The 22,776-nt window shown below is 38.4% G+C and overlaps 1 protein-coding gene across 9 annotated transcripts in view; it reads right to left on the bottom strand.

Moving 5' to 3' along the window:
* Positions 1–22,776, bottom strand: part of LOC121297118 (ankyrin repeat and KH domain-containing protein 1-like) — a 108,559-nt gene that overhangs the window by 72,036 nt on the left and 13,747 nt on the right. For 4 of the 9 annotated variants that reach the window (XM_041223173.1, XM_041223169.1, XM_041223175.1 and 1 more), the window contains exons 2-5: positions 8,174–8,327; positions 3,743–3,899; positions 1,677–1,839; positions 783–930 (exon numbers count right to left, since the gene is read on the bottom strand). In XM_041223173.1, the coding sequence (XP_041079107.1) occupies positions 783–930; positions 1,677–1,839; positions 3,743–3,899; positions 8,174–8,327 (622 nt within the window). The remainder of the gene's footprint in view (positions 1–782; positions 931–1,676; positions 1,840–3,742; positions 3,900–8,173; positions 8,328–22,776) is intronic. The other 5 variants (XM_041223176.1, XM_041223170.1, XM_041223172.1 and 2 more) reach the window with 4 other exon arrangements.

A 22,776-nucleotide genomic window follows, 5' to 3' on the forward strand; every position in this document is an offset into this window, starting at 1 on the left:
CCGTGGTATTTTACTTTTTTACGAATATCATACCTTAAATATTATACTGGCCTACCCCTAGTCCAATGTTGAGGTTATAGGATATTGCACCCCAAGAGTTTATTTTTATTTAAAATAAACCTACAGAAGAGACCTTTTTGTAACAAGGGTTCTTTCTGGTAGACATGGTTTCATCATTCCAGTAAATTCAATGACCTCTACGGCAGTTGCATCTGCAAGTGTCATTATAGCTCAAATGGAGCAAACTCTGCAAATTCTCACAGCCAACCTGGACACAAAGTCTCAGTGACGATTCTTCAACGAAATTGCTCAAGTTTCGCATGTTCAAAGCTGGATCCAATTTTTTTCAGAATTTCAAGGAACTGATTTTAAAGATTGTTTCAAGGGATTTCCATCAAAAAAATAAGACGACAACGTATAAGGAGTCCACTTGAGCCGGAGTGACCCATAAGAAATTCTTATATTGATATTTAACAGAAGATAAAACAAATAAACAAACCTCAGGTGAAAACCTTTATCACTGCTGGAAACCCAAACCAGGATTTCCAATTCCTACACTTCTACAGGAACAGAAAAGTCACACAGTAACAGGATTGTACAGATCATCCAAACTTTTAAAACAGACAGCCCTCCAATATATATGAAACAAAACTAACAAATGTGCTGAATAATTTTTAAAAAAGCAACACACAAAAATAATTAAACCTCCTGGCTTTACAGTGTCACAGAATATATAAGGAGAGGTTAGTTTTAGAACATTTCCCATGTAAATAGCAGATTACCTGTGGAGGACTGGGCGTTGACGTCGGCACCATGAACCAGAAGCAGTTTAACAATGTCCACATATCCCCCACTCGCTGCAGCCATTAAAGGGGTGATGTCTCCCTTGATCCCACGATCCTCTACATTTGCATGCATAGCAAGCAGAACCTATTGAGAGAACATACTTGCTTAGCACTGGGTGCAGTGTCAGCCTGTCACATGTGTAAACGGGTTTCAGAATTGGAAATCCAATAACACACTAATCTAGAGTGTGCCAACCCAGTGTTCAAAGCAGAAGGCTGTACATAAGCTCAATCTCTGATTTATTTGGCTAAGTAACTTCACTTTCATGAACCATCTACTCCCCAACTTTATGTTGGTAGGCACCCCCGTGAGTACAAACTACTAACTGGGAAGAATTCATTACTACTGAGATGTAAAACAGACTTGGGTAAATAGAATATGTTTTTGACCAAAAAATTTAAAAGTCAAGGAAAGGGCAGCACCACTAGCGTTACACCTTGAACTAAAGAAATAACAGATACTGCTTAAACTTAAAAGGCTAAAGAGTGTAATAAAAAGGTTTGAAGCTAACTAATGGTAGGATGGGTAAAAAAAGATCTCATTGTAAAGTGGAGGCACATTTCATTGACAGATTGTAGTCTTACATGTAGGCCCCATTTTTCACTGTGGGCAAACTGCCCATGTAATGCATTTACTATGGTGAGAGCAATCTGCCAGTGATTTGCCCATAGGAGAAAATATAGGCTGTAGTGTTTTGGTGCATCCAATTTGCACAAAAAAAAAAACCCCAGGGACATGGATAGGCTTAACTGTTTACAGTATTAACAACTACATTAAAACAGCAAAATATTAGACGCATGTTAAACATATATTCAAGATACAAGACTTACTTGTGCAAGTTCATAATAGCCAGCAGAACAGGCCAAGCAGAGCAGACTCTCACCCTCCTCGGTGTGCTCGTTTACACTTCTTCCTTCATCTAGTAATTTACGGACAGCATTCACATCCCCGTCTGAGCAGGCCTCCGCCAAACTACGGCTAAAAATAACCAAACTGCTAAAATTACTGGGAATGTGCTGGTGGAGCTTAAACTCAAAAGTAAACAAATATGCCTTAAATTACACACAATATTGCTTATTACATGGCAATTCAACCCTTTTTTTTTTTAGCTTGTTTTATTTCATAATCCTACACAATGCAAACTAACTAGTTGATGGTACCTATTTTTGTTTAAAACACATTTTCTACAATTTGGTAACTTTTGTAAACAACCACAAGCTAGGACACTCCATGAAAGAACTTGGTTTCATAGGTGAATCATTAAAACCAAACAGATAAAGGACATGCAATATGCACATAAAATAACCCAAACTCTAATAGCCGTGCAATACTAAATTTGTACATTTCCACCTAGCCAAAATAGCAATAGTTATGGAAGAAAATGTACTTTTTTTTTTAACAAATTGATTTAGTATTGTGAATAAACTAATTGTAAGAGGAGATACTTCATAAAAGGCAACAAGTAAAACTGTAAAAAAAACTAAGTGAAGACGACAAACATCTCGACTCATGCCTTCTCCAGTGAACCGAACATAGTACCGGCCAAAAAGTTTGTCTACTTGACAGTTTCTTATAACGTATACAACCCATGTCCCTTTTTTAAAAGTATAATGTACAGTGGCTATCAAAAGTATTCATTCCCCCCTTGGACTTTTCCCCATTTTGTGTTGCAACATAGAATCAAAATGGATTTAATTATGAGTTTTTGCCACTGATCAACAAAAAAAGTCCATAATGTCAAAGTGAAAAATAAATTCTACAAATTGTTCTACATTAATTACAAATACAACAGAAAATTAAATGCATAAGTATTCACCCCCTTTGCTATGACACACCTAAATAAGCTCTGGTGGAACCAACTGTCGTTAGAAGTTACATAATTAGTTGAATGGAGTCCACCTGTGTGCAATTAAGGTGTTTCACATGATTTCAGGTTAAATACACGTGTCTCTGGGAGGTCCCACAGTTGGTTAGTATATTTCCTAACAAAAAGTCTCAGTTTGCCAGAAGGCATGTGGGAGACTCCAAGTGGAAGAAGATTCTATGGTCTGATGTGACCAAAATAGAGCTTTTAGGGCTTTAACGCTAAGCTCTATGTCTAGTGCAAGCTTAACACCGCACATCATCCTGAGAACACCATCCCTACCATGAAGCCTGATGGTGGCAGAATCTGCTATGGGGATGCTTCTCTGTGTCAGGGCCTGGAAAGCTTGTGAAGATAGAAGGCAAAATGGATGCAGCAAAAGTACAGATAAATCCTGGAGGAAAACCTGCTGAAGTTTGCAAGAGACCTGGGACTTGGAAGAAGATTCATCTTCCAGCAGGACAATGACCCCAAACACATTGCTGTTCACCAAAGGTCCCCATCCAACTTGACAGAGCTTGAGAGCAATTTTGCAAAGAAGAATGGGCAAAAATTGCATTGTCCAGATGTGCAAAACTGGCAGACTTATTCAAATACTCATGGCTGTAATTGCTGCCAAAGGTGCTTCTACTAAATATTGACTCAAGGGGATGAATACTTATGCAATCAATTATTTTCTGTTTTGTACTTGTAATTAATTTAGAACAATGTGTAGATTTTACTTTTCACTTTGACTGTGTTGATCAGTGGCAAAAACTCATAACTAAATCCATTTTGATTCCATGTTATAACAATAAAATGTGTAAGTGTCCAAGGGGGGTGAATACTTTTGAGAGCCACTGTAAATTACTGTACATTATACATGAGACATGGGTTGTGTGTGTTTCTGGATTTTCATTTACATTAATTGGTCCGTTTTGCCTTACTTGACCTGAGTCTCTCAGAACTGCTCGTTTAAAGTGTGTCAGGGGTTAAAACTCAAATCACAAAACAATGTCCTAAATAAATAGACAAGACACAAAAAATACATACTTGTCTGCTTGTCCTGCGTTTAGTGTATTTTCTGCTCTCATCCGAGTCAATGCAGCAGCAGCTTCATCCAGTGCACAGCTGACAGAGGAGGTCAATCTCCGGAGCACTTCTGGATCTGCGAAGGCTTTACCATCGGCAGTCGATAATTTACCAATTCCTTTTGTTATGTCAGTAATCACGTTAGTATGAACATCACACATGTAAAAGCAAAAAAAAAAAAAAAAAAAAAAAAAAAAAACACACAGCTGGAAATAGTTTGGTACGTGCAATCAATTAGTCTTAACCGCTAAAAACTTGGCGATTTGAACTGCGCCAATTAATAAAGGGGGAGAGGATCCACCATACAGTCCATGATTACAAGGACACAAGGTATTTTTCATATCTCACCTCTACTAAGGTAAAGTTAATTATTTCTCCTAGAGGTTGGCACAGGTACCCAGATCAGATCACAAACCAGACTGTCAATGTAACAACTGCCAGTTGTGACAAAACTGTGACAATACATGTTTGTAGCAGTGCTGCTTAAATGCATTTCTCATGATTAGCCAACGCTAACAAGGCTGCAGAAACACTCGACATACCTCAAGGGGAAAGGTATGCGTCTTCTATGCAATTAATTTATAATAACGGACCAGCAGAAGCAAATTTGAAAATGACTAAAAAGGGGTTCCCAGATTTTCAACCAGTGCTTACCTCCAATTCCTATTGAAATTCTAAGAATATTTTAACATCCACAATACCAGGCTCAGTGTCACCTTAAAGGCATTTGCCATCAGCCAACAATCATGTTTGTTTTCAATAGCTTTCACACATCCTCCACTATTCTTTGGTAACTTACACTACTCAGTCCCCTGGGCCATTCTACAAAAGGAGGCAAGTTGGCAGTTTTCACTGATCCTTTTGCAAAATAGGGCTGAGTATCAGCAGTGTCTTAACGATACATATCACAATACAGTAAATTTAAAGAACAAAATTAAATTAAAAAAAAAAAAAATCACACAATTGTCTCGTTTGCTTGTGCAAGTGTTTGCAATAACACTGGTAAAGGCACTTTTGGTCAAATAAGCTTCACAGTCTGTTTTGCTTGTTTCCTGTTTATTCTTTAAAACACATTTCTTTAAAACAAAATTATAAATCAGGTCTCCAGACAAAAGTTTTTGCCCAAAAAATTGTTGGCCAAATCCAATTGCTGTGTGCCACCTTAAGAGCAAGTTGGTTGCTACCATAAGTCTTGAACAAAGACGACTACACAACAATCTGATTCAAGCATTTAAAATTCTAAAAGGTATTGACAATGTCGACCCAAGGGACTTTTTCTACCTGAAAAAAGCAACAAGGACCAGGGGTCACAAATAGAGATTAGATAAAAGGGGCATTCAGAAAATAGGAGGCACTTTTTTACACAAATTATTGTGGGAGTCTGGAACTCCCAAGTAATGCTGTTGAAACTGACACCCTGGGATCCTTCGAAGCTGCTTGACTTGATTCTGGGATCAATAAGCTACTAACAACCAAACGAGCAAGATAGGCTAAATGGTCTCACATTTGTAAACTTTGTTTGTTTTATGTTCAACTGCTTAAAATATAGAAAACTTGTTAAAACACTTGCGTGGCACCAACACTTAATGTCTGTACTCACTTGTTTGTTGCCATATTCTGCTGAATTGTTAATCTCTGCAGCCGATGACAACAATTAACTTGGCATGTTTATATTTAAAATATTTTGATTAACCCTTTGCGGTCCATTTATTTTACACAAGCATGTGAATTAACGCACGAGCCACACCTATGTGGAAGCCCTTGCTTTCAATATACTTTGTGTCCCTCATTTACCCAGGCGTTTCCACTTTTTGGTCCACTACCTGTATCTCCTTTATTTATGTCCATGTTATCTATGTGGTGCATGGGGCTATCAGATATGCCCTTTTCTTTCGGCTTCATTCGGCTCCTATCCGTCTCACTCGGCCATTTAAAGTTTTTTCTGGTTAATTCCGGAGAAAAAACAAATGTTGGACAGGGTCCGACATCGGACAAGAAAGGGAGGGAAATTGCAATTTCGGACCAGGTCAGACATAGGACCGCAAAGGGTTAACTGTTGTCCAGAATTGTGCACCTCTAATTGTGTACAGTTTTAACATGGGGCAAAAAAGCATGCTGCAGCTCCCATACCCACTGTTAATGAAGTCCTGATTTGACAACATGTAACATACAGCTCTTATGATTACATGCTAGTTTATTTTTCAGTAAATAGTTTAAATTGCAGTAAGTTGGTTCTGCTATTTAAGATTTAAAATACCAAACTTGTATACAACACTCAAACACGTTTGGTCAGTGTCACAACTGTTGCATGAAACTGGGCCTACCGTATTCTGCTGAAGTTAATACAGCACCTCTCTGCACTTACAAGAATTTGTATTCAATGAAATTGTTATTCGTTTTTGTTAGCGTTCTTCTCGCACTTGTTTATTAACATGTGATCTGCATGTTTTCCCCTAACAGGCCGATGTCATCGCGCATTTGTAAATATTGACACATGCTTTTAAAAGGGAGAGGCAGGCTTTGTGTGTTAGACACCAATCCACCTAACTCCGAAAACTTATTTTTGTTGGTCACATTTACAACCACTTCAGTTGCAGTCTGGTGCCCTGCAAATACTGTAAATAATAATAATAAAAAAAAAAAGCTTAGAACTGTCTGGTACTCATTTGCATAATTTACTGGCGACATCACCATAGCTTCTTATTTCTATTTGACATAAAATCCTATTTTACAGGTAATCCTTATAAATGGAATAAAACATTTTACATGTAGTTTAAAAATGTTATATAGAACAGTAATCATGTTTTTATAATTTAAATGAAAATAAAACATTTTACATGTAATTGATGCTGCTTGCTATATATACAGTAAGCTTGCATTGCAGCACCAACTGCAGCGGACTTAGGCAAAGCAAAGCTTTACTTAACAGTCACCGTTGCAAGCAGGTTATCAGGTCACATTTTATTACTACTAAAAATATTAATACTAACAGTACGAACTTACACGTGTCAAGTGACCCCAAAGATTGGTTATACCTCCATGATACAAGTCGCTTGCACAGTTTGCATTCAACTTTTTTTTTGGTCGTCTGGGCATTTAACAAAAAATTCCCAAACAGCAGAGGGGTTTCAAGACATTTCTGTCAATACAGATTACGCCTTACGCTATACAACATTTTGCCTTTCAAGATAGCGAATGAAGAAATTAAAAGGTTTGCCAATGGATAACACGAGCTGGAGGGGGGAGTGGCGAACGGTGCTAGTTTTAAAAATGAAAATTATTAGTGTTAGCGTATATTTTGTATGGGTTTAAAACATATTCTACCACAGCATTTCTCTTACACTGTCTTGTACACTAGGTAATCAACATATAAAGCAATACAGCCTTCGAACACAACCCTAGTTTTTTCTAGTAGTTTTTTGTCTGGGTAGAAGCAGCTGTGCAAGCGTAATGAGAGCCGTAGTTGTATTTATCGTACAACTGTACAGTATTTTGTTTGACCGTTTTTGTAAATAAGTCTAAAATGGTTTTATTTTCTGCATTTTTTTCTCTTTATATTAATATACAGTAATAAAGGTCAAGGATGAGAAATTTGGTAGAAATTTTGTGTTTGAGTGTGTGAGTTAAGTGTACAGTACCCGCGGATTATGTCCGCTTGCTTCAAATTGTCAACAAGGCCTGCTTGGTATTCAATTGGGGATGTAAACCCCGCTACAGAGTAGCATAGAGAGATATTTCTTGAGAAGCAAGAAGCAGTGTTTGTACAAGACTGCAAGCACTGGAGTTTAATGTCATCTGTGAAACACCTAACAGCACGGTTTACTGACACCTTTAGTGTGGGACTGTATGTCACAGAGTCCTCCCTCCAACCTGCGTTGTCATATCTTGATGGTCTGCTTACAGGCCGTGTTGGTTTGTGACTATACAGCAAGGATGGGAGCAACATGGACTTGCATGTGCAGTATTCCTTTGATTCAGAAATGACTTGCTTTTAAAAATATCTGGCTTTTGTTTGTCATATGCATACTCTTATACAGGCATCTATATTTGCTACTGTATTCTATGACCTGCAGATAATGAGTGATTACATGCACTATTTTCACCAATAGCTGGCAAATGACACTAAGTCAGCCTGGAGAAAATACATTTTTTGCTATAGGTGGATGGAGGGCGAGTATGATGAGAAAAACACAAGCGGACTGGGATATTTTATTAAACTATGTCCTCTAGGATCCACCAATATAAAATTTGCTGTCACGCAGTCACTCAACAGTCAAACATCTCATACAGCCATCGAAACTGGAATTCCCCAAGGGGTCTGCGAGTTAACTGGTTAAGCCAAGACCTTTGATCGTTAAATTTGAAGACCTGATGCACAGGAGCAGCACATACCTGCAGCCTCGAGTAGGGCTTCCAGTCTTGCTTGTGTTTCTGGGTCTACTGTTCGTAAATCTGCCCCATCTGCAGCACTTGATAAGAGCAACTCTGATGCCGTTTTCAGCATGGGATTGTCCAGATCTTCCTGGTCCAAAATGAAAGATTCAACCTAAAACAAAAACAGGACAACGCAGTTAAATGAGGCAGTCTTCCCAGCGATAGCGAGTGGAAGCGACAGCGAGTGGGAGAAGTAAAGGCGTGGAAAAGTACAGAGCAGTTTAGAAGCAGTTTGAAAGCAGGCTGATGGCTGCAGAAGAAACTAAACTTAAAAAAAAAACCCTCAACATGGTCTTCAAGCCAGTAATCTCTGACACCTGCCTGATGTGGGAAATCCGAGAAAACCCAGCGGAGCTAAACCATGTGTGAGTAAAGTGCCGCGCGATCCAGGATTTGCATAAACTAGTAAGTATTCTAGAAATGAAGCTGGAAGAAGTGAGACAGCAACAGGATCTTGAGGAACTGGCACACCCACAATTCATGGAAGTCTGCATCACCCCTAACAGACTGAAAGCCACCAGGGAGATAGAAGGTCAGAACAGCTGGGTTCAGATAAGCAGAAGCAGGGAAAAAAAGAAACTTCGTCAAACACAACCACCAGAAATCAAAACAACCAACAGATTTGAGTCACTTCAGAATTGTGATGAGCAGAACCAACAACAAGAGAATGAAAGGAACAACATCCAGGACCCTATTGACAGTGGTGACCAGACAGCAAAAAGAAAGGAGTTCATGATTGTTGGGGACTCCATATTGAGAAACACAGCAAGTTCAATTCGCAGTTTGGACCCCCTTACTACAATAGTGTGCTGCCTTCCGGGAGCCTCGGTCAAGCACATCACTGAGAACGTGGACAGGCTCCTAGAACGAACAGGACACGACCCGGTAGTAGTCGTCCACATCGGTACAAACAACATTGGAAGAGACAGACCAAAATCCCTGCAAAACAAATTCAGAGAGCTAGGAAGGAAATTAAAAGAGAAAACCAAAACTGTGGTATTTTCTGGTATACTACCGGCACCTTGCAAAGGACCATATGGACAGCTGGAAATAATTAATCAAAACGCATGGCTGAAGACATGGTGCACACGGGAAGGCTTCACCTATCTTGATCATTGGACCACATTCTACAACGAGGACTATCTGTATAGACGGGATGGACTGCATTTAAATAACAAGGGAACCAGTCTACTCGGAGAAAAGATCCTCGAGCAGGTTCAGAAGCATTTAAACTAGAAAGGGGGGAGAAATCAACAAAAAAACAGAAGGGAGACCGCATCAAAACAAGAACAACAACTCAGGTAAGACAACCATTAAATGTATTTATCTAAATGCTAGAAGTATCAGAAACAAAATTCTAGAACTTGAAGCTACTGCACTAACAGGTAACTATGATGTGATAGGTGTTACAGAAACTTGGTTGTCTGAGAGTGATGGGGACGAATATAATATTTGTGGGTATACACTATATAGGAAAGACAGGCAGGACAGAAGAGGAGGAGGGGTAGCGCTACACATAAACAGTCTTGAAGCCCAGGTGTTAAACCTAGACAAAGAAAATAAAGCCGCATTAATATGGGTCAGAATTAAGGACAAAAATTCAAAGGGCATAATAATAGGAGCATGCTATAGACCACAAAAATCTGTTATACAATGACATTAGAAATGCGTGCAGCAAAGGAGAAGCCATACTAATGGGGGATTTCAACTTCCCCCAAATAAAATGGGAAAACCCGGTGGATAGCGCGAAGGATGAAATAGAAATGGTGGAAATGACAAATGACTGCTTCCTAACACAATTTGTCAAGGCACCGACTAGAGGGGAGGCATGCCTTGATTTAGTCTTTTCAAATAACGAAGACAGAATAACTAAAACAGAGGTCAGAGAACAACTGGCAAACTCAGACCACAACATGGTCTCATTTGAAGTGCTTTTAAAGCCCCAAAAGTAATGACTAAAGCTAAGGTTTACAATTTTAGAAAAGCAAACTATGAAGGTATGAAACAGAGACTAACAGAAGTAGATTGGAGTAAAATAGAGAAAACACCCACAGAAGAAGGATGGTTGTTCTTCAAAAATGTAGTACTAGAGGCGCAAAACAATTACATCCCTAAAGTAGACAAATCTAAATGTAAAACTAAATTGCCAAAATGGTTTAATAGATCAATTAAAAAAAATACTCAGCAAAAAAAGGCACTTTACAGAGCATTAAAAAAGGACCAAAAAGAAAGTACGCAGAAAGAGTACACGGAACTGCAAACGCAAGTCAAAAAGGAAGTTAGAAAGACCAAGAGAGAAATAGAAATGAACATTGCTATGGGGGCTAAAACCAATTCCAAAATGTTTTTTCCAATATTACAACAGCAAGAGAACATTCAAAAAGTAAGTTAAATGTCTAAGAGATACAAATGGCAAAATCATAGGTGAAGAAAAAAAAATAGCAAATATATTAAATGATTACTTTTCACAAGTTTTTACAAAGGAGGATACGGACAACATGCCCCAGATGTCATCCAGTTCCTATCCAGTAAATAACTTTAGCATAACCGAGGCAGAAGTGTTAAAGGGACTAGGAGCTTTTAAAATAAACAAATCCCCTGGGCCAGATGAGATCCTCCCAATAGTACTCAAAGAAATGAAAGAAGTTATTTATAAACCGCTAACCAAGATCATGCAACAGTCTCTTGACACAGGGGTGGTACCAACAGACTGGAAAATTGCTAACGTAATACCGATCCACAAAAAGGGAAACAAAACTGAACCAGGTAACTACAGACCAGTAAGCCTGACTTCTATTATATGCAAACTTATGGAAACTATAATAAGATCCAAAATGGAAAATTACCTATATGGTAACAAGGTCCTGGGAGACAGTCAACATGGTTTTAGGAAAGGGAGATCGTGTCTAACTAACTTGCTTGATTTTTTTGAGGATGCAACATCGATAATGGATAATTGCAAAGCATATGACATGGTTTATTTAGATTTCCAGAAAGCTTTTGACAAAGTCCCGCACAAAAGATTAATTCTCAAACTGAACGCAGTTGGGATTCAAGGAAACACATGTACATGGATTAGGGAGTGGTTAACATGTAGAAAACAGAAAGTACTGATTAGAGGAAAAACCTCAGAATGGAGAGTGGTAACCAGTGGTGTAACACATGGATCAGTATTAGGTCCTCTGCTATTCCTAATCTACATTAATGATTTAGATTCTGGTATAGTAAGCAAACTTGTTAAATTTGCAGACGACACAAAAGTAGGAGGAGTGGCAAACACTGTTGCAGCAGCAAAGGTCATTCAAAATGATCTAGACAAGATTCAGAACTGGGCAGACACATGGCAAATGACATTTAATAGAGAAAAGTGTAAGGTACTGCACGCAGGAAATAAAAATGTACATTATAAATATCATATGGGAGACACTGAAATTGGAGAAGGAATCTATGAAAAAGATCTAGGAGTTTTTGTTGACTCAGAAATGTCTTCATCTAGACAGTGTGGGGAAGCTATAAAAAAGGCTAACAAGATGCTGGGATACATTGTGAAAAGTGTTGAATTTAAATCAAGGGAAGTAATGTTAAAACTGTACAATGCACTAGTAAGACCTCATCTTGAATATTGTATGCAGTTCTGGTCACCTCGCTATAAAAAAGATATTGCTGCTCTAGAAAGAGTGCAAAGAAGAGCGACCAGAATTATTCCGGGCTTAAAAGGCATGTCATATGCAGACAGGCTAAAAGAATTGAATCTGTTCAGTCTTGAACAAAGAAGACTACGTGGCGACCTAATTCAAGCATTCAAAATTCTAAAAGGTATTGACAGTGTCGACCCAAGGGACTTTTTCAGCCTGAAAAAAGAAACAAGGACCAGGGGTCACAAATGGAGTTTAGAAAAAGGGGCATTCACAACAGAAAATAGGAGGCACTTTTTTACACAGAGAATTGTGAGAGTCTGGAATCAACTCCCCAGTAATGTTGTTGAAGCGGACACCCTGGGATCCTTCAAGAAGCTGCTTGATGAGATTCTGGGATCAATAAGCTACTAACAACCAAACGAGCAAGATGGGCCGAATGGCCTCCTCTCGTTTGTAAACTTTCTTATGTTCTCATGTTCTTAAAACAGGAAATATCATTAGCAGCACAGACCGTTCTCCAGGCAATAGACAGACAGCTGCTTCACCTATACATCAGAGTGGAAATCCAGGCAATCGAAATTGCACATGCGTAAAGATGGAAAATGAGGATTTGATAGATTGTTTAGCAGCTCAAAAGGACCCCCTATCGTTCCAGACTGAGCCCAGAAAATGTTACTATTTTGGTGTTTTTCCCCACAGTAATTTGAAATAAAAAAGCAGCATTATTTTCCTGAGCCTGTGTGAGAAGTAGCTGGAGTGAACACTACTTCCAGTTAGGTAGTGCCTGATAGAACTGTAGTACCAGTGTGTTGTAATTGTTTTAAAACTTTAAATCACGACTGTACTTCAAGTAGCCATTAGAAACAGAGTACAAAAAAAAAAAATGACATTATACCGCAGTACAACGATAACCATGGTGTATATTTTGACGGCTGCCATACCATTAATTTGATGCAGTGACATCCCTAGTGTGAATGCAGCCAAATTTAATTAACCCTTTGTAGTCCATTTATTCAGAGTTTGTCAGGCGCATCAGGTCCAATTTATTTTCACACATCGTTTATTTTACACATGCCATTTTCATTTTTTCAGCGTAAAACAGGTTTAAAAGGCATTGAATCACAGAAGACACTCAGTACTGTTTCTACAGCCAAGCCCCACCCCTTGTTCGCGGCATTTTTCACATCTCTTTATAGACGTGCATACTGATAAATCACCCTGACCACTTGTTTTATCACCAAACTCCTCAATGCGATTCAAGTCATTATTTCATTACTGTAACATCTCAAAAAGCTCTGCAAATGTCTGCGATATTCTTTGAGCGTTGGATGCAGAAGTAGCCATCTCCTTTGTTATGTCCGTGTTATCTCTGTAATGCATGGGGCTATGGGATACACCCTTTTTTCTTTAAAGCCAGCATTCTTTCAGCTCTTATCGGTCTCACTCTGCAATTGAAAGGTTTTCTCTACTAGAAAAAACGACTAGAAGCCTGTGAATTACGTCTTTTTGATGATATCGGACTGGAAAGGGAAAATTGTAATGTCGGACCTGGTCCGACATAGGACCGCAAAGGGCCAATATATTTTAATGCCTACAGTAGAGAATAGTGCAGTATTCAGTAATGCAATTCTATACAGCTCTCCTACTGTATGCAATAAATGCACCTGATGTTTAACTGTGTTATTATGTACTGTTTTAACGGCGCCCATGAATTAAAGAATGAAACGTTCCAGTTTTTCACTTTGGAAAACTGGTAATCCTAAACTACATGGGCAGTGTGAGAAACTGAAGCTCTGATGGAAAAATCCAACCCAACTGGATAAAAATAGTAAAAAAAAAAAAAATTCCCTATTTTTTATAATGCAGATCATAACTCATTATATACAGTGCCTATAGAAAGTCTACACCCCCTTTCAACTTTTTCAACTTTTGTTTCCTTATAGCCCGGAATTAAAATGCATTAATAGTTTTTTTTTTTTTTTTTTTTTTTTTCCTTGATTTATCTACACATCCTACCCCACAACTTCCAAATGAAGAACATATTCTGGAAATTTGTAGAAAAATTTATTAAAAACTAGAGTTGCAAGCAACTTTATGGCTTCCACGCAGTTATTGTGAAATTTAAGCGCAATGGTTGTTATAGATCAAACGTTATCACAAATCATTTTGGACACAGCTGATTGTGTCAATTTTGGCAAAAATATTGGAAGCATTGGTTAGCAGCAAATTAAAATGTTATTTGGATGCAAACACTATTCTAACTTTTACAGTGAAATGCATTTAAGTACTCAGCTTCATTCAATTGCGGGCATTAGTTCCCTGAGGCCTAAACAACTCAGAAGTTTGAATTTATATGCAGCTGTGTTTGTGTTACAGACGGTACAAACATTTGGACAAAACACCACTATGTCCATTATGTGACCAATGAGCACCATCTAGGTGATCAATTTTTGATACAGCATGTGTGCATTTTATATTTGCATACAACTGCAAACTTTATGGAGTAATAAGCATGTTTTAAAATTTATTAGCAGAGGTCAAAGGTCATGGTTATTGAAATTATTTTCCCTTGAGCAAGAGTAAAAGATACTCATACTTAGATCATGTATGCTCATTTTTGCTTCAATCGGATAAGCGGTTTCTAAGAAGATGTTTATTTGTTATTGATGTTAAGCAACATGGCTGCCATATCACACAACCGATCAGCTTCTGATGCACGTGCCTCAACCTTGGACTATTCCTTAACGTGTATAGCAAGTTTCAGAACTCTGCATCTTATATAACAACCATCTGCAGTCAGTAGGAAGTTAGGCAGTTTTAAATTTGACCTTTAGCAGAGGTCAGAGGTCACAGGCAATTCAATTTTTTATAGGGCATATATGGGTTACTATACATGTTACATAACAACCACGCCCCTATCTGCAGTCAATAAGAAGTTAGGCAGTTTTATAACCAGTTGTGTATTGAGATGATGTTATAAAGCATGGCCGCCATGATTTTCACTAGGTGAAGAAATTTTGAATTAGGTATTCGAGTATTTTATTACTAAAAATGTTGAATATTCGACCTCTAATTAGAATGACAGGTCTATTAGAAGCAATCTGTTATACAATACGTAATGTATTGCAATAGGAAAATAGTGGAAAATCAAAATTCACACCAACTTTAATAAAAAAAATATATATTTAAATTTACATACATTTACATATATTTAAAACTGTAAATTGCATTTTGATCTTGTTTAACAACTGCTATAAAACATAGGCTGCATACATAACTTAAACATTCACTAACCTGTGCATGTTGATTCCAGAAAATAAAAATAAATAAAATCGTGCCGATTTTGGAACAAACTAAGGCAACTTTGTACTGTCCATGTACGTATTCACAAGTTCTTATTTAAAAAGATGAGCATGTCAACATGTTTGAGTGAAAGACGACTGCTCAACCTGTTTACTACAAGTCCCGCAGCTGAAAAAACTCTGCTGGTACAGAAGTAGCTGGGATACACAGATAGGCCTTCGCTAAACGTGCCAGTTTTCTGTAGCGATTTTCATTCACCCCCCACCATGCAGAAGGGTCTTCCTAAGGCGGAATAAACGCATCAAGTGCGTAGATGTGCATTCCCCTCCCGCGGTGTCATCAGTGCTATCCGTATCCGGCAGGTTTAAAAGCAATGCATCCACTTTCTCTCTCACAACAATTCTAACTGCACTATCAGTAAATTTAAGGTGTTTGTGTCGAGGATCCAAAAATGATGCAATGAGTGCTACTTTGTGCCGTTTCTGTATCTGAAGGTGCCAAGCACCACATTAATGACTCAGACACAGTGGTTTTAAACTGTGACACTATCAGATTCATCAGGTTCTGAAATCAGATGCTTTGATAGCAGGGTGGTAGTAACAGGGTGCACCATTGAGATGGACACCTCTGACTCACCACACAGAGCAGTTGTGGCACAACCTGCCTTCCAGAAGCCTCCGTCACGCACATCACCAAGAATGTGGACAGGCTCCTAGAACAAACAGGAGACGACCCGGTAGTAGTCGTCCACATCGGTACAAACAACATTGGAAGAGACAGACCAAAATCCCTGCAAAACAAATTCAGAGAGCTAGGAAAGAAATTAAAAGAGAAAACCAAAACTGTGGTATTTTCTGGTATACTACCAGCACCTTGCAAAGGACCATATGGACAGCTGGAAATAATTAATCAAAACGAATGGCTGAAGACATGGAGCTTACACGGGAAGGCTTCACCTATCTTGATCATTGAACCACATTCTACAACAAGGACTATCTGTATAGACGGGACGGACTGCACTTAACATGGGAACCAGTCTACTTGGAGAAGAGATCCTCAAGCAGAAACATTTAAACTAGAAAGGAAGGGGGGAGAAATAAACAAAAAAACAGAAGGGAGACCACCAAAACAAAGACAACAACTCAGGTAAGACAACCATTAAATGTATTTATCTAAATGCTAGAAGTATCAGAAACAATTTTAGAACTTGAAGCTACTGCACTAACAAGTAACTATGATGTGATAGGTGTTACAGAAACTTGGTTATCTGAGAGTGATGGGGACGAATATAATATTTGTGGGTATACACTGTATAGGAAAGACAGGCAGGACAGAAGGAGGAGGGTTAGCGCTATACATAAGAAACAGTCTTGAAGCCCAGGTGTTAAACCTGGACAAAGAAAATAAAGTTGAATCAATATGGGTCAGAATAACAGACAAAAATTAAAAGGGCATAATAGGAGCATGCTATAGACTGCCATATTCAGACGGTGAGCAAAATAATCTGTTATACAATGACATTAGAAATGCGTGTAGCAAAGGAGAAGCCATACTAATGGGGGATTTCAACTTCCCCCATATACAATGGGAAAACCCAGTGGGGAGCACGACGGATGAAATTGAAATGGTGGAAATGACAAATGACTGCTTCCTAACACAATCTGTCAAGGCACCGACTAGAGGGGAGGCATGCCTTGATTTAATCTTTTCAAATAACAAAGACAGAATAACTAAAACAGAGGTCAGAGAACCACTAGCAAACTCAGACCACAACATGGTCTCATTTGAAGTGTTTTTTAAACCCCCAAAAGTAATAACTAAAGCTAAGGTTTACAGTTTTAGAAAAGCAAACTATGAAGGTATGAAACAGACTAACAGAAGTAGATTGGAGTAAAATAGAGAAAACATCCACAAAAAAAGGATAGCTGTTCTTCAAAAATGTAGTATTAGAGGCACAAAACAATTACATCCCTAAAGTAGACAAATCTAAATGTAAAACTAAATTGCCAAAATGGTTTAATAGATCAATTAAAAAAAATATTCAGCGAAAAAAGGCACTTTACAGAGCATTAAAAAAGGACCAAAAAGAAAGTACGCAGAAAGAGTACACGGAACTGCAAACGCAAGTCAAAAAGGAAGTTAGAAAGACCAAGAGAGAAATAGAAATGAACATTGCTATGGGGGCTAAAACCAATTCCAAAATGTTTTTTCCAATATTACAACAACAAGAGAACATTCAAAGAGGAGATTAAATGTTTAAGAGATACAAATGGCAAAATCATAGATGAAGAAAAAAAAAATAGCAAATATATTAAATGATTACTTTTCACAAGTTTTTACAAAGGAGGATACGGACAACATGCCCCAGATGTCATCCAGTTCCTATCCAGTAAATAACTTTAGCATAACCGAGGCAGAAGTGTTAAAGGGACTAGGAGCTCTTAAAATAAACAAATCCCCTGGGCCGGATGAGATCCTCCCAATAGTACTCAAAGAAATGAAAGAAGTTATTTACAAACCGCTAACCAAGATCATGCAACAGTCTCTTGACACAGGGGTGGTACCAACAGACTGGAAAATTGCAAACGTAATACCGATCCACAAAAAGGGAAACAAAACTGAACCAGGTAACTACAGACCAGTAAGCCTGACTTCTATTATATGCAAACTTATGGAAACTATAATAAGATCCAAAATGGAAAATTACCTATATGGTAACAGGGTGCTGGGAAACAGTCAACATGGTTTTAGGAAAGGGAGATCGTGTCTAACTAACTTGCTTGATTTTTTTGAGGATGCAACTTCGGTAATGGATAATTGCAAAGCATATGACATGGTTTATTTAGATTTCCAGAAAGCTTTTGACAAAGTCCCGCACAAAAGATTAATTCTCAAACTGAACGCAGTTGGGATTCAAGGAAACACATGTACATGGATTAGGGAGTGGTTAACATGTAGAAAACAGAAAGTACTGATTAGAGGAAAAACCTCAGAATGGAGTGTGGTAACCAGTGGTGTACCACAGGGATCAGTATTAGGTCCTCTGCTATTCCTAATCTACATTAATGATTTAGATTCTGGTATAGTAAGCAAACTTGTTAAATTTGCAGATGACACAAAAATAGGGGAGTGGCAATCACTGTTGCAGCACCAAAGGTCATTCAAAATGATCTAGACAAGATTCAGAACTGGGCAGACACATGGCAAATGACATTTAATAGAGAAAAGTGTAAGGTACTGCACGCAGGAAATAAATGTACATTATAAATATCATATGGGAGATACTGAAATTGGAGAAGGAATCTATGAAAAAGACCTAGGAGTTTTCGTTGACTCAGAAATGTCTTCATCTAGACAATGTGGGGAAGCTATAAAAGGCCAACAAGGCTCGGATACATTGTGAAAAGTGTTGAATCTAGAAAGAGTGCAAAGAAGAGCGACCAGAATTATTCCAGGTTTAAAAGGCAAGTCATATGCAGACAGGCTAAAAGAATTGAATCTGTTCAGTCGTGAACAAAGACTATGCGGCGACCTAATTCAAGCATTCAAAATTCTAAAAGGTATTGACAATGTCGACCCAAGGGACTTTTTCAGCCTGAAAAAAGAAACAAGGACCAGGGGTCACAAATGGAGACAAAGAAGCATTCAGAACAGAAACTAGGAGGCACTTTTTTACACAGAGAATTGAGAGGGTCTGGAATCAACTCCCCAGTAATGTTGTTGAAGCTGGCACCCTGGGATCCTTCAAGAAGCTGCTTGATGAGATTCTGGGATCAATAAGCTACTAACAACCAAACAAGCAAGATGGGCCTAATGGCCTCCTCTCGTTTGTAAACTTTATGTTCTTATTTCAAGGAGCACAATACTGGCAGCAGCTCTTCGATAACTTGCCAGCTATTATCCGTTAGGTCCAGTGTTCGGGCTTCTCTTACTTTTGTGTAAGCTCTGTCAGATAACACTGCTATAAGTGACCATCTCTGCTCTTTAAGGCACTCAAACGTGTTGTGGATTGAATTCCCTCGTGTACGAAAATATTGCACAGGTCGGTGCTTAGGTAGACTGCTGCTGCTGTTTCAACTTTAAAGCCTGAGCTGCGATGGTGCTGTGGTTAAAATGGGATACAAGTCGGTTCACAGCACCAGCCACATGACTTACGCTAGAAAGTTTAAATTCATCATTAATAGCTAGCTGCAGAGTATGTGCAAAGCACAAATTCGATACCCACTCAAGAAATGCATTGTTTGCTAAAACAATGTTGCTGCCATTGTCATGGACGCAAGCAGTGATTTTTCCCCTTTTATATTCAATGCTCCAGCAGCAGTCGTCAGCACATCTGCTAGATTTTCTGCTGTGTGCCTTTCTGGCACTGTGAGAGTTCACAAAACAACACTTTCCATTTTCCAGTCCACTATAAAATGACAAGTGATAGTCACATAAGATTCTGCAGTCAACGGTCCACAAATCAGTAGTTATAGCAATTCAAGTTGCTATTCAAGTTATTGAATGTTGCTGATTTTATATGCTTATGGTAATGACATTAAATCAATGTGGTTGCCAAACCACAGTACCAATCAGCTTCATATTAACAACAGTTAATCGTGGATTAGCAATTTTCAGAACTCTAGTTTTCAATGTACAGGCGTTTTAACAAATTCCGCAAAATCCAATATGGCTGCCGAACTATGTAACTTGCCAACTATCACAGACTATTGCACACAGGCATCTACCAGCGAACTGATTTTCGGGAGTTTGAGCAAATTTTGGAAGAAAAAAAAAAAAAAAAAAAAAAAAAAAGAACTAGAACTGCCAGGCAGTTTTACGGCTCCCAAGTCCCAGTATCAGTACCCATCTAAGCGTATTTAGTTCTCAATATTCCAAGTTTAAAATCAGCAACTTCAACAGTTCCACAGAAGAAGATTTAGAATATATATATATATATATTTTTTTTTTTTTTTTTTTTTTTTTCAAAAATGCATCAGACACCCATCTTGTTTAACAGGCATTATGGTTTTCAAGTTTGGAGTTAATCAAGTGAACCATTTTTAAAACTGAAGCAGTTTTAAATACAAGAAGAAAATGTAGGAGTGGCAGCCATACTGTTTCACGAAACATAACCATTAACATATTTGTATTCCGCTGTCACCGGAATGATGCCTACCAAGTTTGGAGTCTGTAGGTCACATGGTTTTCAAACAAAAGCAGTCTGCTGTTAAGGAGGCATTTCGGTGAAATTTGCAGCAGCCATTTTACTATGAATTGTATCACAGAAGCTTCTGCTTTGCAAGCAGGTTTGGATGCTGCTAATATCTGCTGTGTCAGATCAATCACTTCAACGGTGCCAAAGAAGAACATTTCAGGAGGTTTCAAGAAGAAATGCGCCACACGGCCATTTCGGTTTAACACCAGTTTCTTAAAATTCAGTTGTATTGCTACAGTGTCAAGGATGATGCTTGTGAAGTTTGGAGTTAGCAAGTAAATTGTTTGTCAACTGAGGCAGTTTTAAATTTCAGATATAAACATACACCTGGTGGCCATCTTGTTTTATAAAACATCATTTTTCACATATCTGTATCCCATTGTTACTGGGACAATAACTACAATGTTTGGTGTTTGTTGGACAAATAGTTTTCAAGCAGTTTGTTCTTAGGGGCGCGTTTCAATATGATTTGTGGCAGCCATTTTGACATTAATTTATTGCAGAAACTTCTGCTTTGCAAACTTGATACGGGTTTGGATGCTGATGATATATGCCAACTTTCAGGTGAATCACTTCACCGGTTCCCAAGAAGAAGATTTCGAAAAGTTTTATCGAAAAATGCGTCACGGTGCCAATAGCAAGGATGCAGCAGCAAAATTTTTTCAGCATCTGACAGCCAATGTATCCAGCTTGTTACCTGCCAAGTCAAATCCTGATCAGTCACACAGCTTCAAAGCAGCAGCAGTTTAAAGTTTTGGGAATAAAAAAAAAATAAAAAAAAAACTAATAATCCTAACAAAAACAATAATCTTCCCCAGCCTTTAGCGATGGAGGCAGTGAAGACGACGAAGGCGGCAAATCCTAACAAAAACAATAAGCTTCCCCAGCCTTTGGTTTAGAAGCCTAATAACTGAAACAGCTTGGCTGGATAAGTGTCCACCACCCTTGTGACAGTAATCCTAAATTAGCTCAGATATAACCAATCGCCTTCAAAAATCACACACCAAGTTAAGTGGCCTCCATCTGCGTTAAATCGGGTAAGCCTGTAGCTCTTTTAAAGTTGCCATTGGCCTCTTGGTAGGATCTCTGATCAGTCTCCTCCTTGCTCAGTCATCCAATTTGGAGGGACGGCCTTATCTAGGCGGGGTCTTAGGGGTGCAATACACCTTCCACTTCTTAATAATCGTCTTAACCGTGCTCCAAGGGATATTCAAGGCCTTTGATATATTTTTTTTTTTTATACCCATCCCAGTCTGAGCCTTCAACAACTTTGTCAAGTGCCTTTGTGCTCATGGTTAAGTCTTTGCTTTGAAATACACTAGCCAGCAAAGGGAACCTACAGGAACTGCTGAATTCATCCTGAAATCATGTGAATCACTACAATTTAACACAGGTGGAGGCCACGTAACTTGGTATGTGATTTTGAAGGTGATTAATTACACCCGAGCTAATTTAGGATTGCTATTGCAATGGGGGTTGACACTTATCCAACCAAGCTATTTCAGTTTTTATTTAATTAATTTTCCATACATTTCTAGAATATTTTTTTCACTTGGAAGTTGTGGGATACAATGTGTAGATAAATGGAAAAAACACCCAATTCCAAGCTAAGGTGAAAATTTTGAAAGGGGGTGTAGACTTTCTACAGGCACTGTACATATTACTCTACACATTCAAAGCAAAAACAAAAAAGAAAGTAAACAGATAATTAATATGAACTAAAAATGGAAAAGTCATGATTGCATCAATATTCAAACACTTTGCTATGGCAAACCTAAATTAATTCAGGTACACAAAATGACCTTAAGGAGCTACACAATTAGCTGAATGGCCACTGTCTGTGTGCAATATTAGTGGTTCTCGTGATTTCAGAATAACTTGTTAACACTTGTCTCTCTGAGGTTTCTTGGTCAGGTAGTGAATTACAAGCAAAGACTCAACCATGAAGACCAAGGAACTTTCAAAGCAAGTCAGGGACAAAGCCATTGAAAAGTACAGATCAGGAGAAGGGTACAAAAGAATATTGAAGTCTCTGAATATCCCTGTGAGCACAGTCTACTCAAAATCATCAATCAATAAATGGAAGGTGCATTGTACCACCCAGACACTACAGCCAGACAAGGAGGAAACTGGTGAGGGATGCCACTGTCAGGCCAACAACAACTTTGAAAGCGCTACAGAGTTCAATGGCTGAGATAGGAGAAAACGTGCATCAGTCAACAATATCCAGAACACTTCACAAAAGTAGCCTGTATGGCAGGGTAGCAAGAAGGAAGCCATTACTAAAAATAAGCCATCTCAAAACCTGCATGGAGTTTGCAACAAAACACCTGAGCGATCCTGCAAAAATGTGGCAAAAGGAGGTGTGGTCAGACAAGACCAAATTGGAACTTTGTGGGAAAGATCTGAAAGCTGCTGTCCAA

The sequence above is a fragment of the Polyodon spathula genome, chromosome 22 (assembly GCF_017654505.1).
Source record: "Polyodon spathula isolate WHYD16114869_AA chromosome 22, ASM1765450v1, whole genome shotgun sequence".
NCBI classification, from domain to species: Eukaryota; Metazoa; Chordata; class Actinopteri; order Acipenseriformes; family Polyodontidae; genus Polyodon; species Polyodon spathula.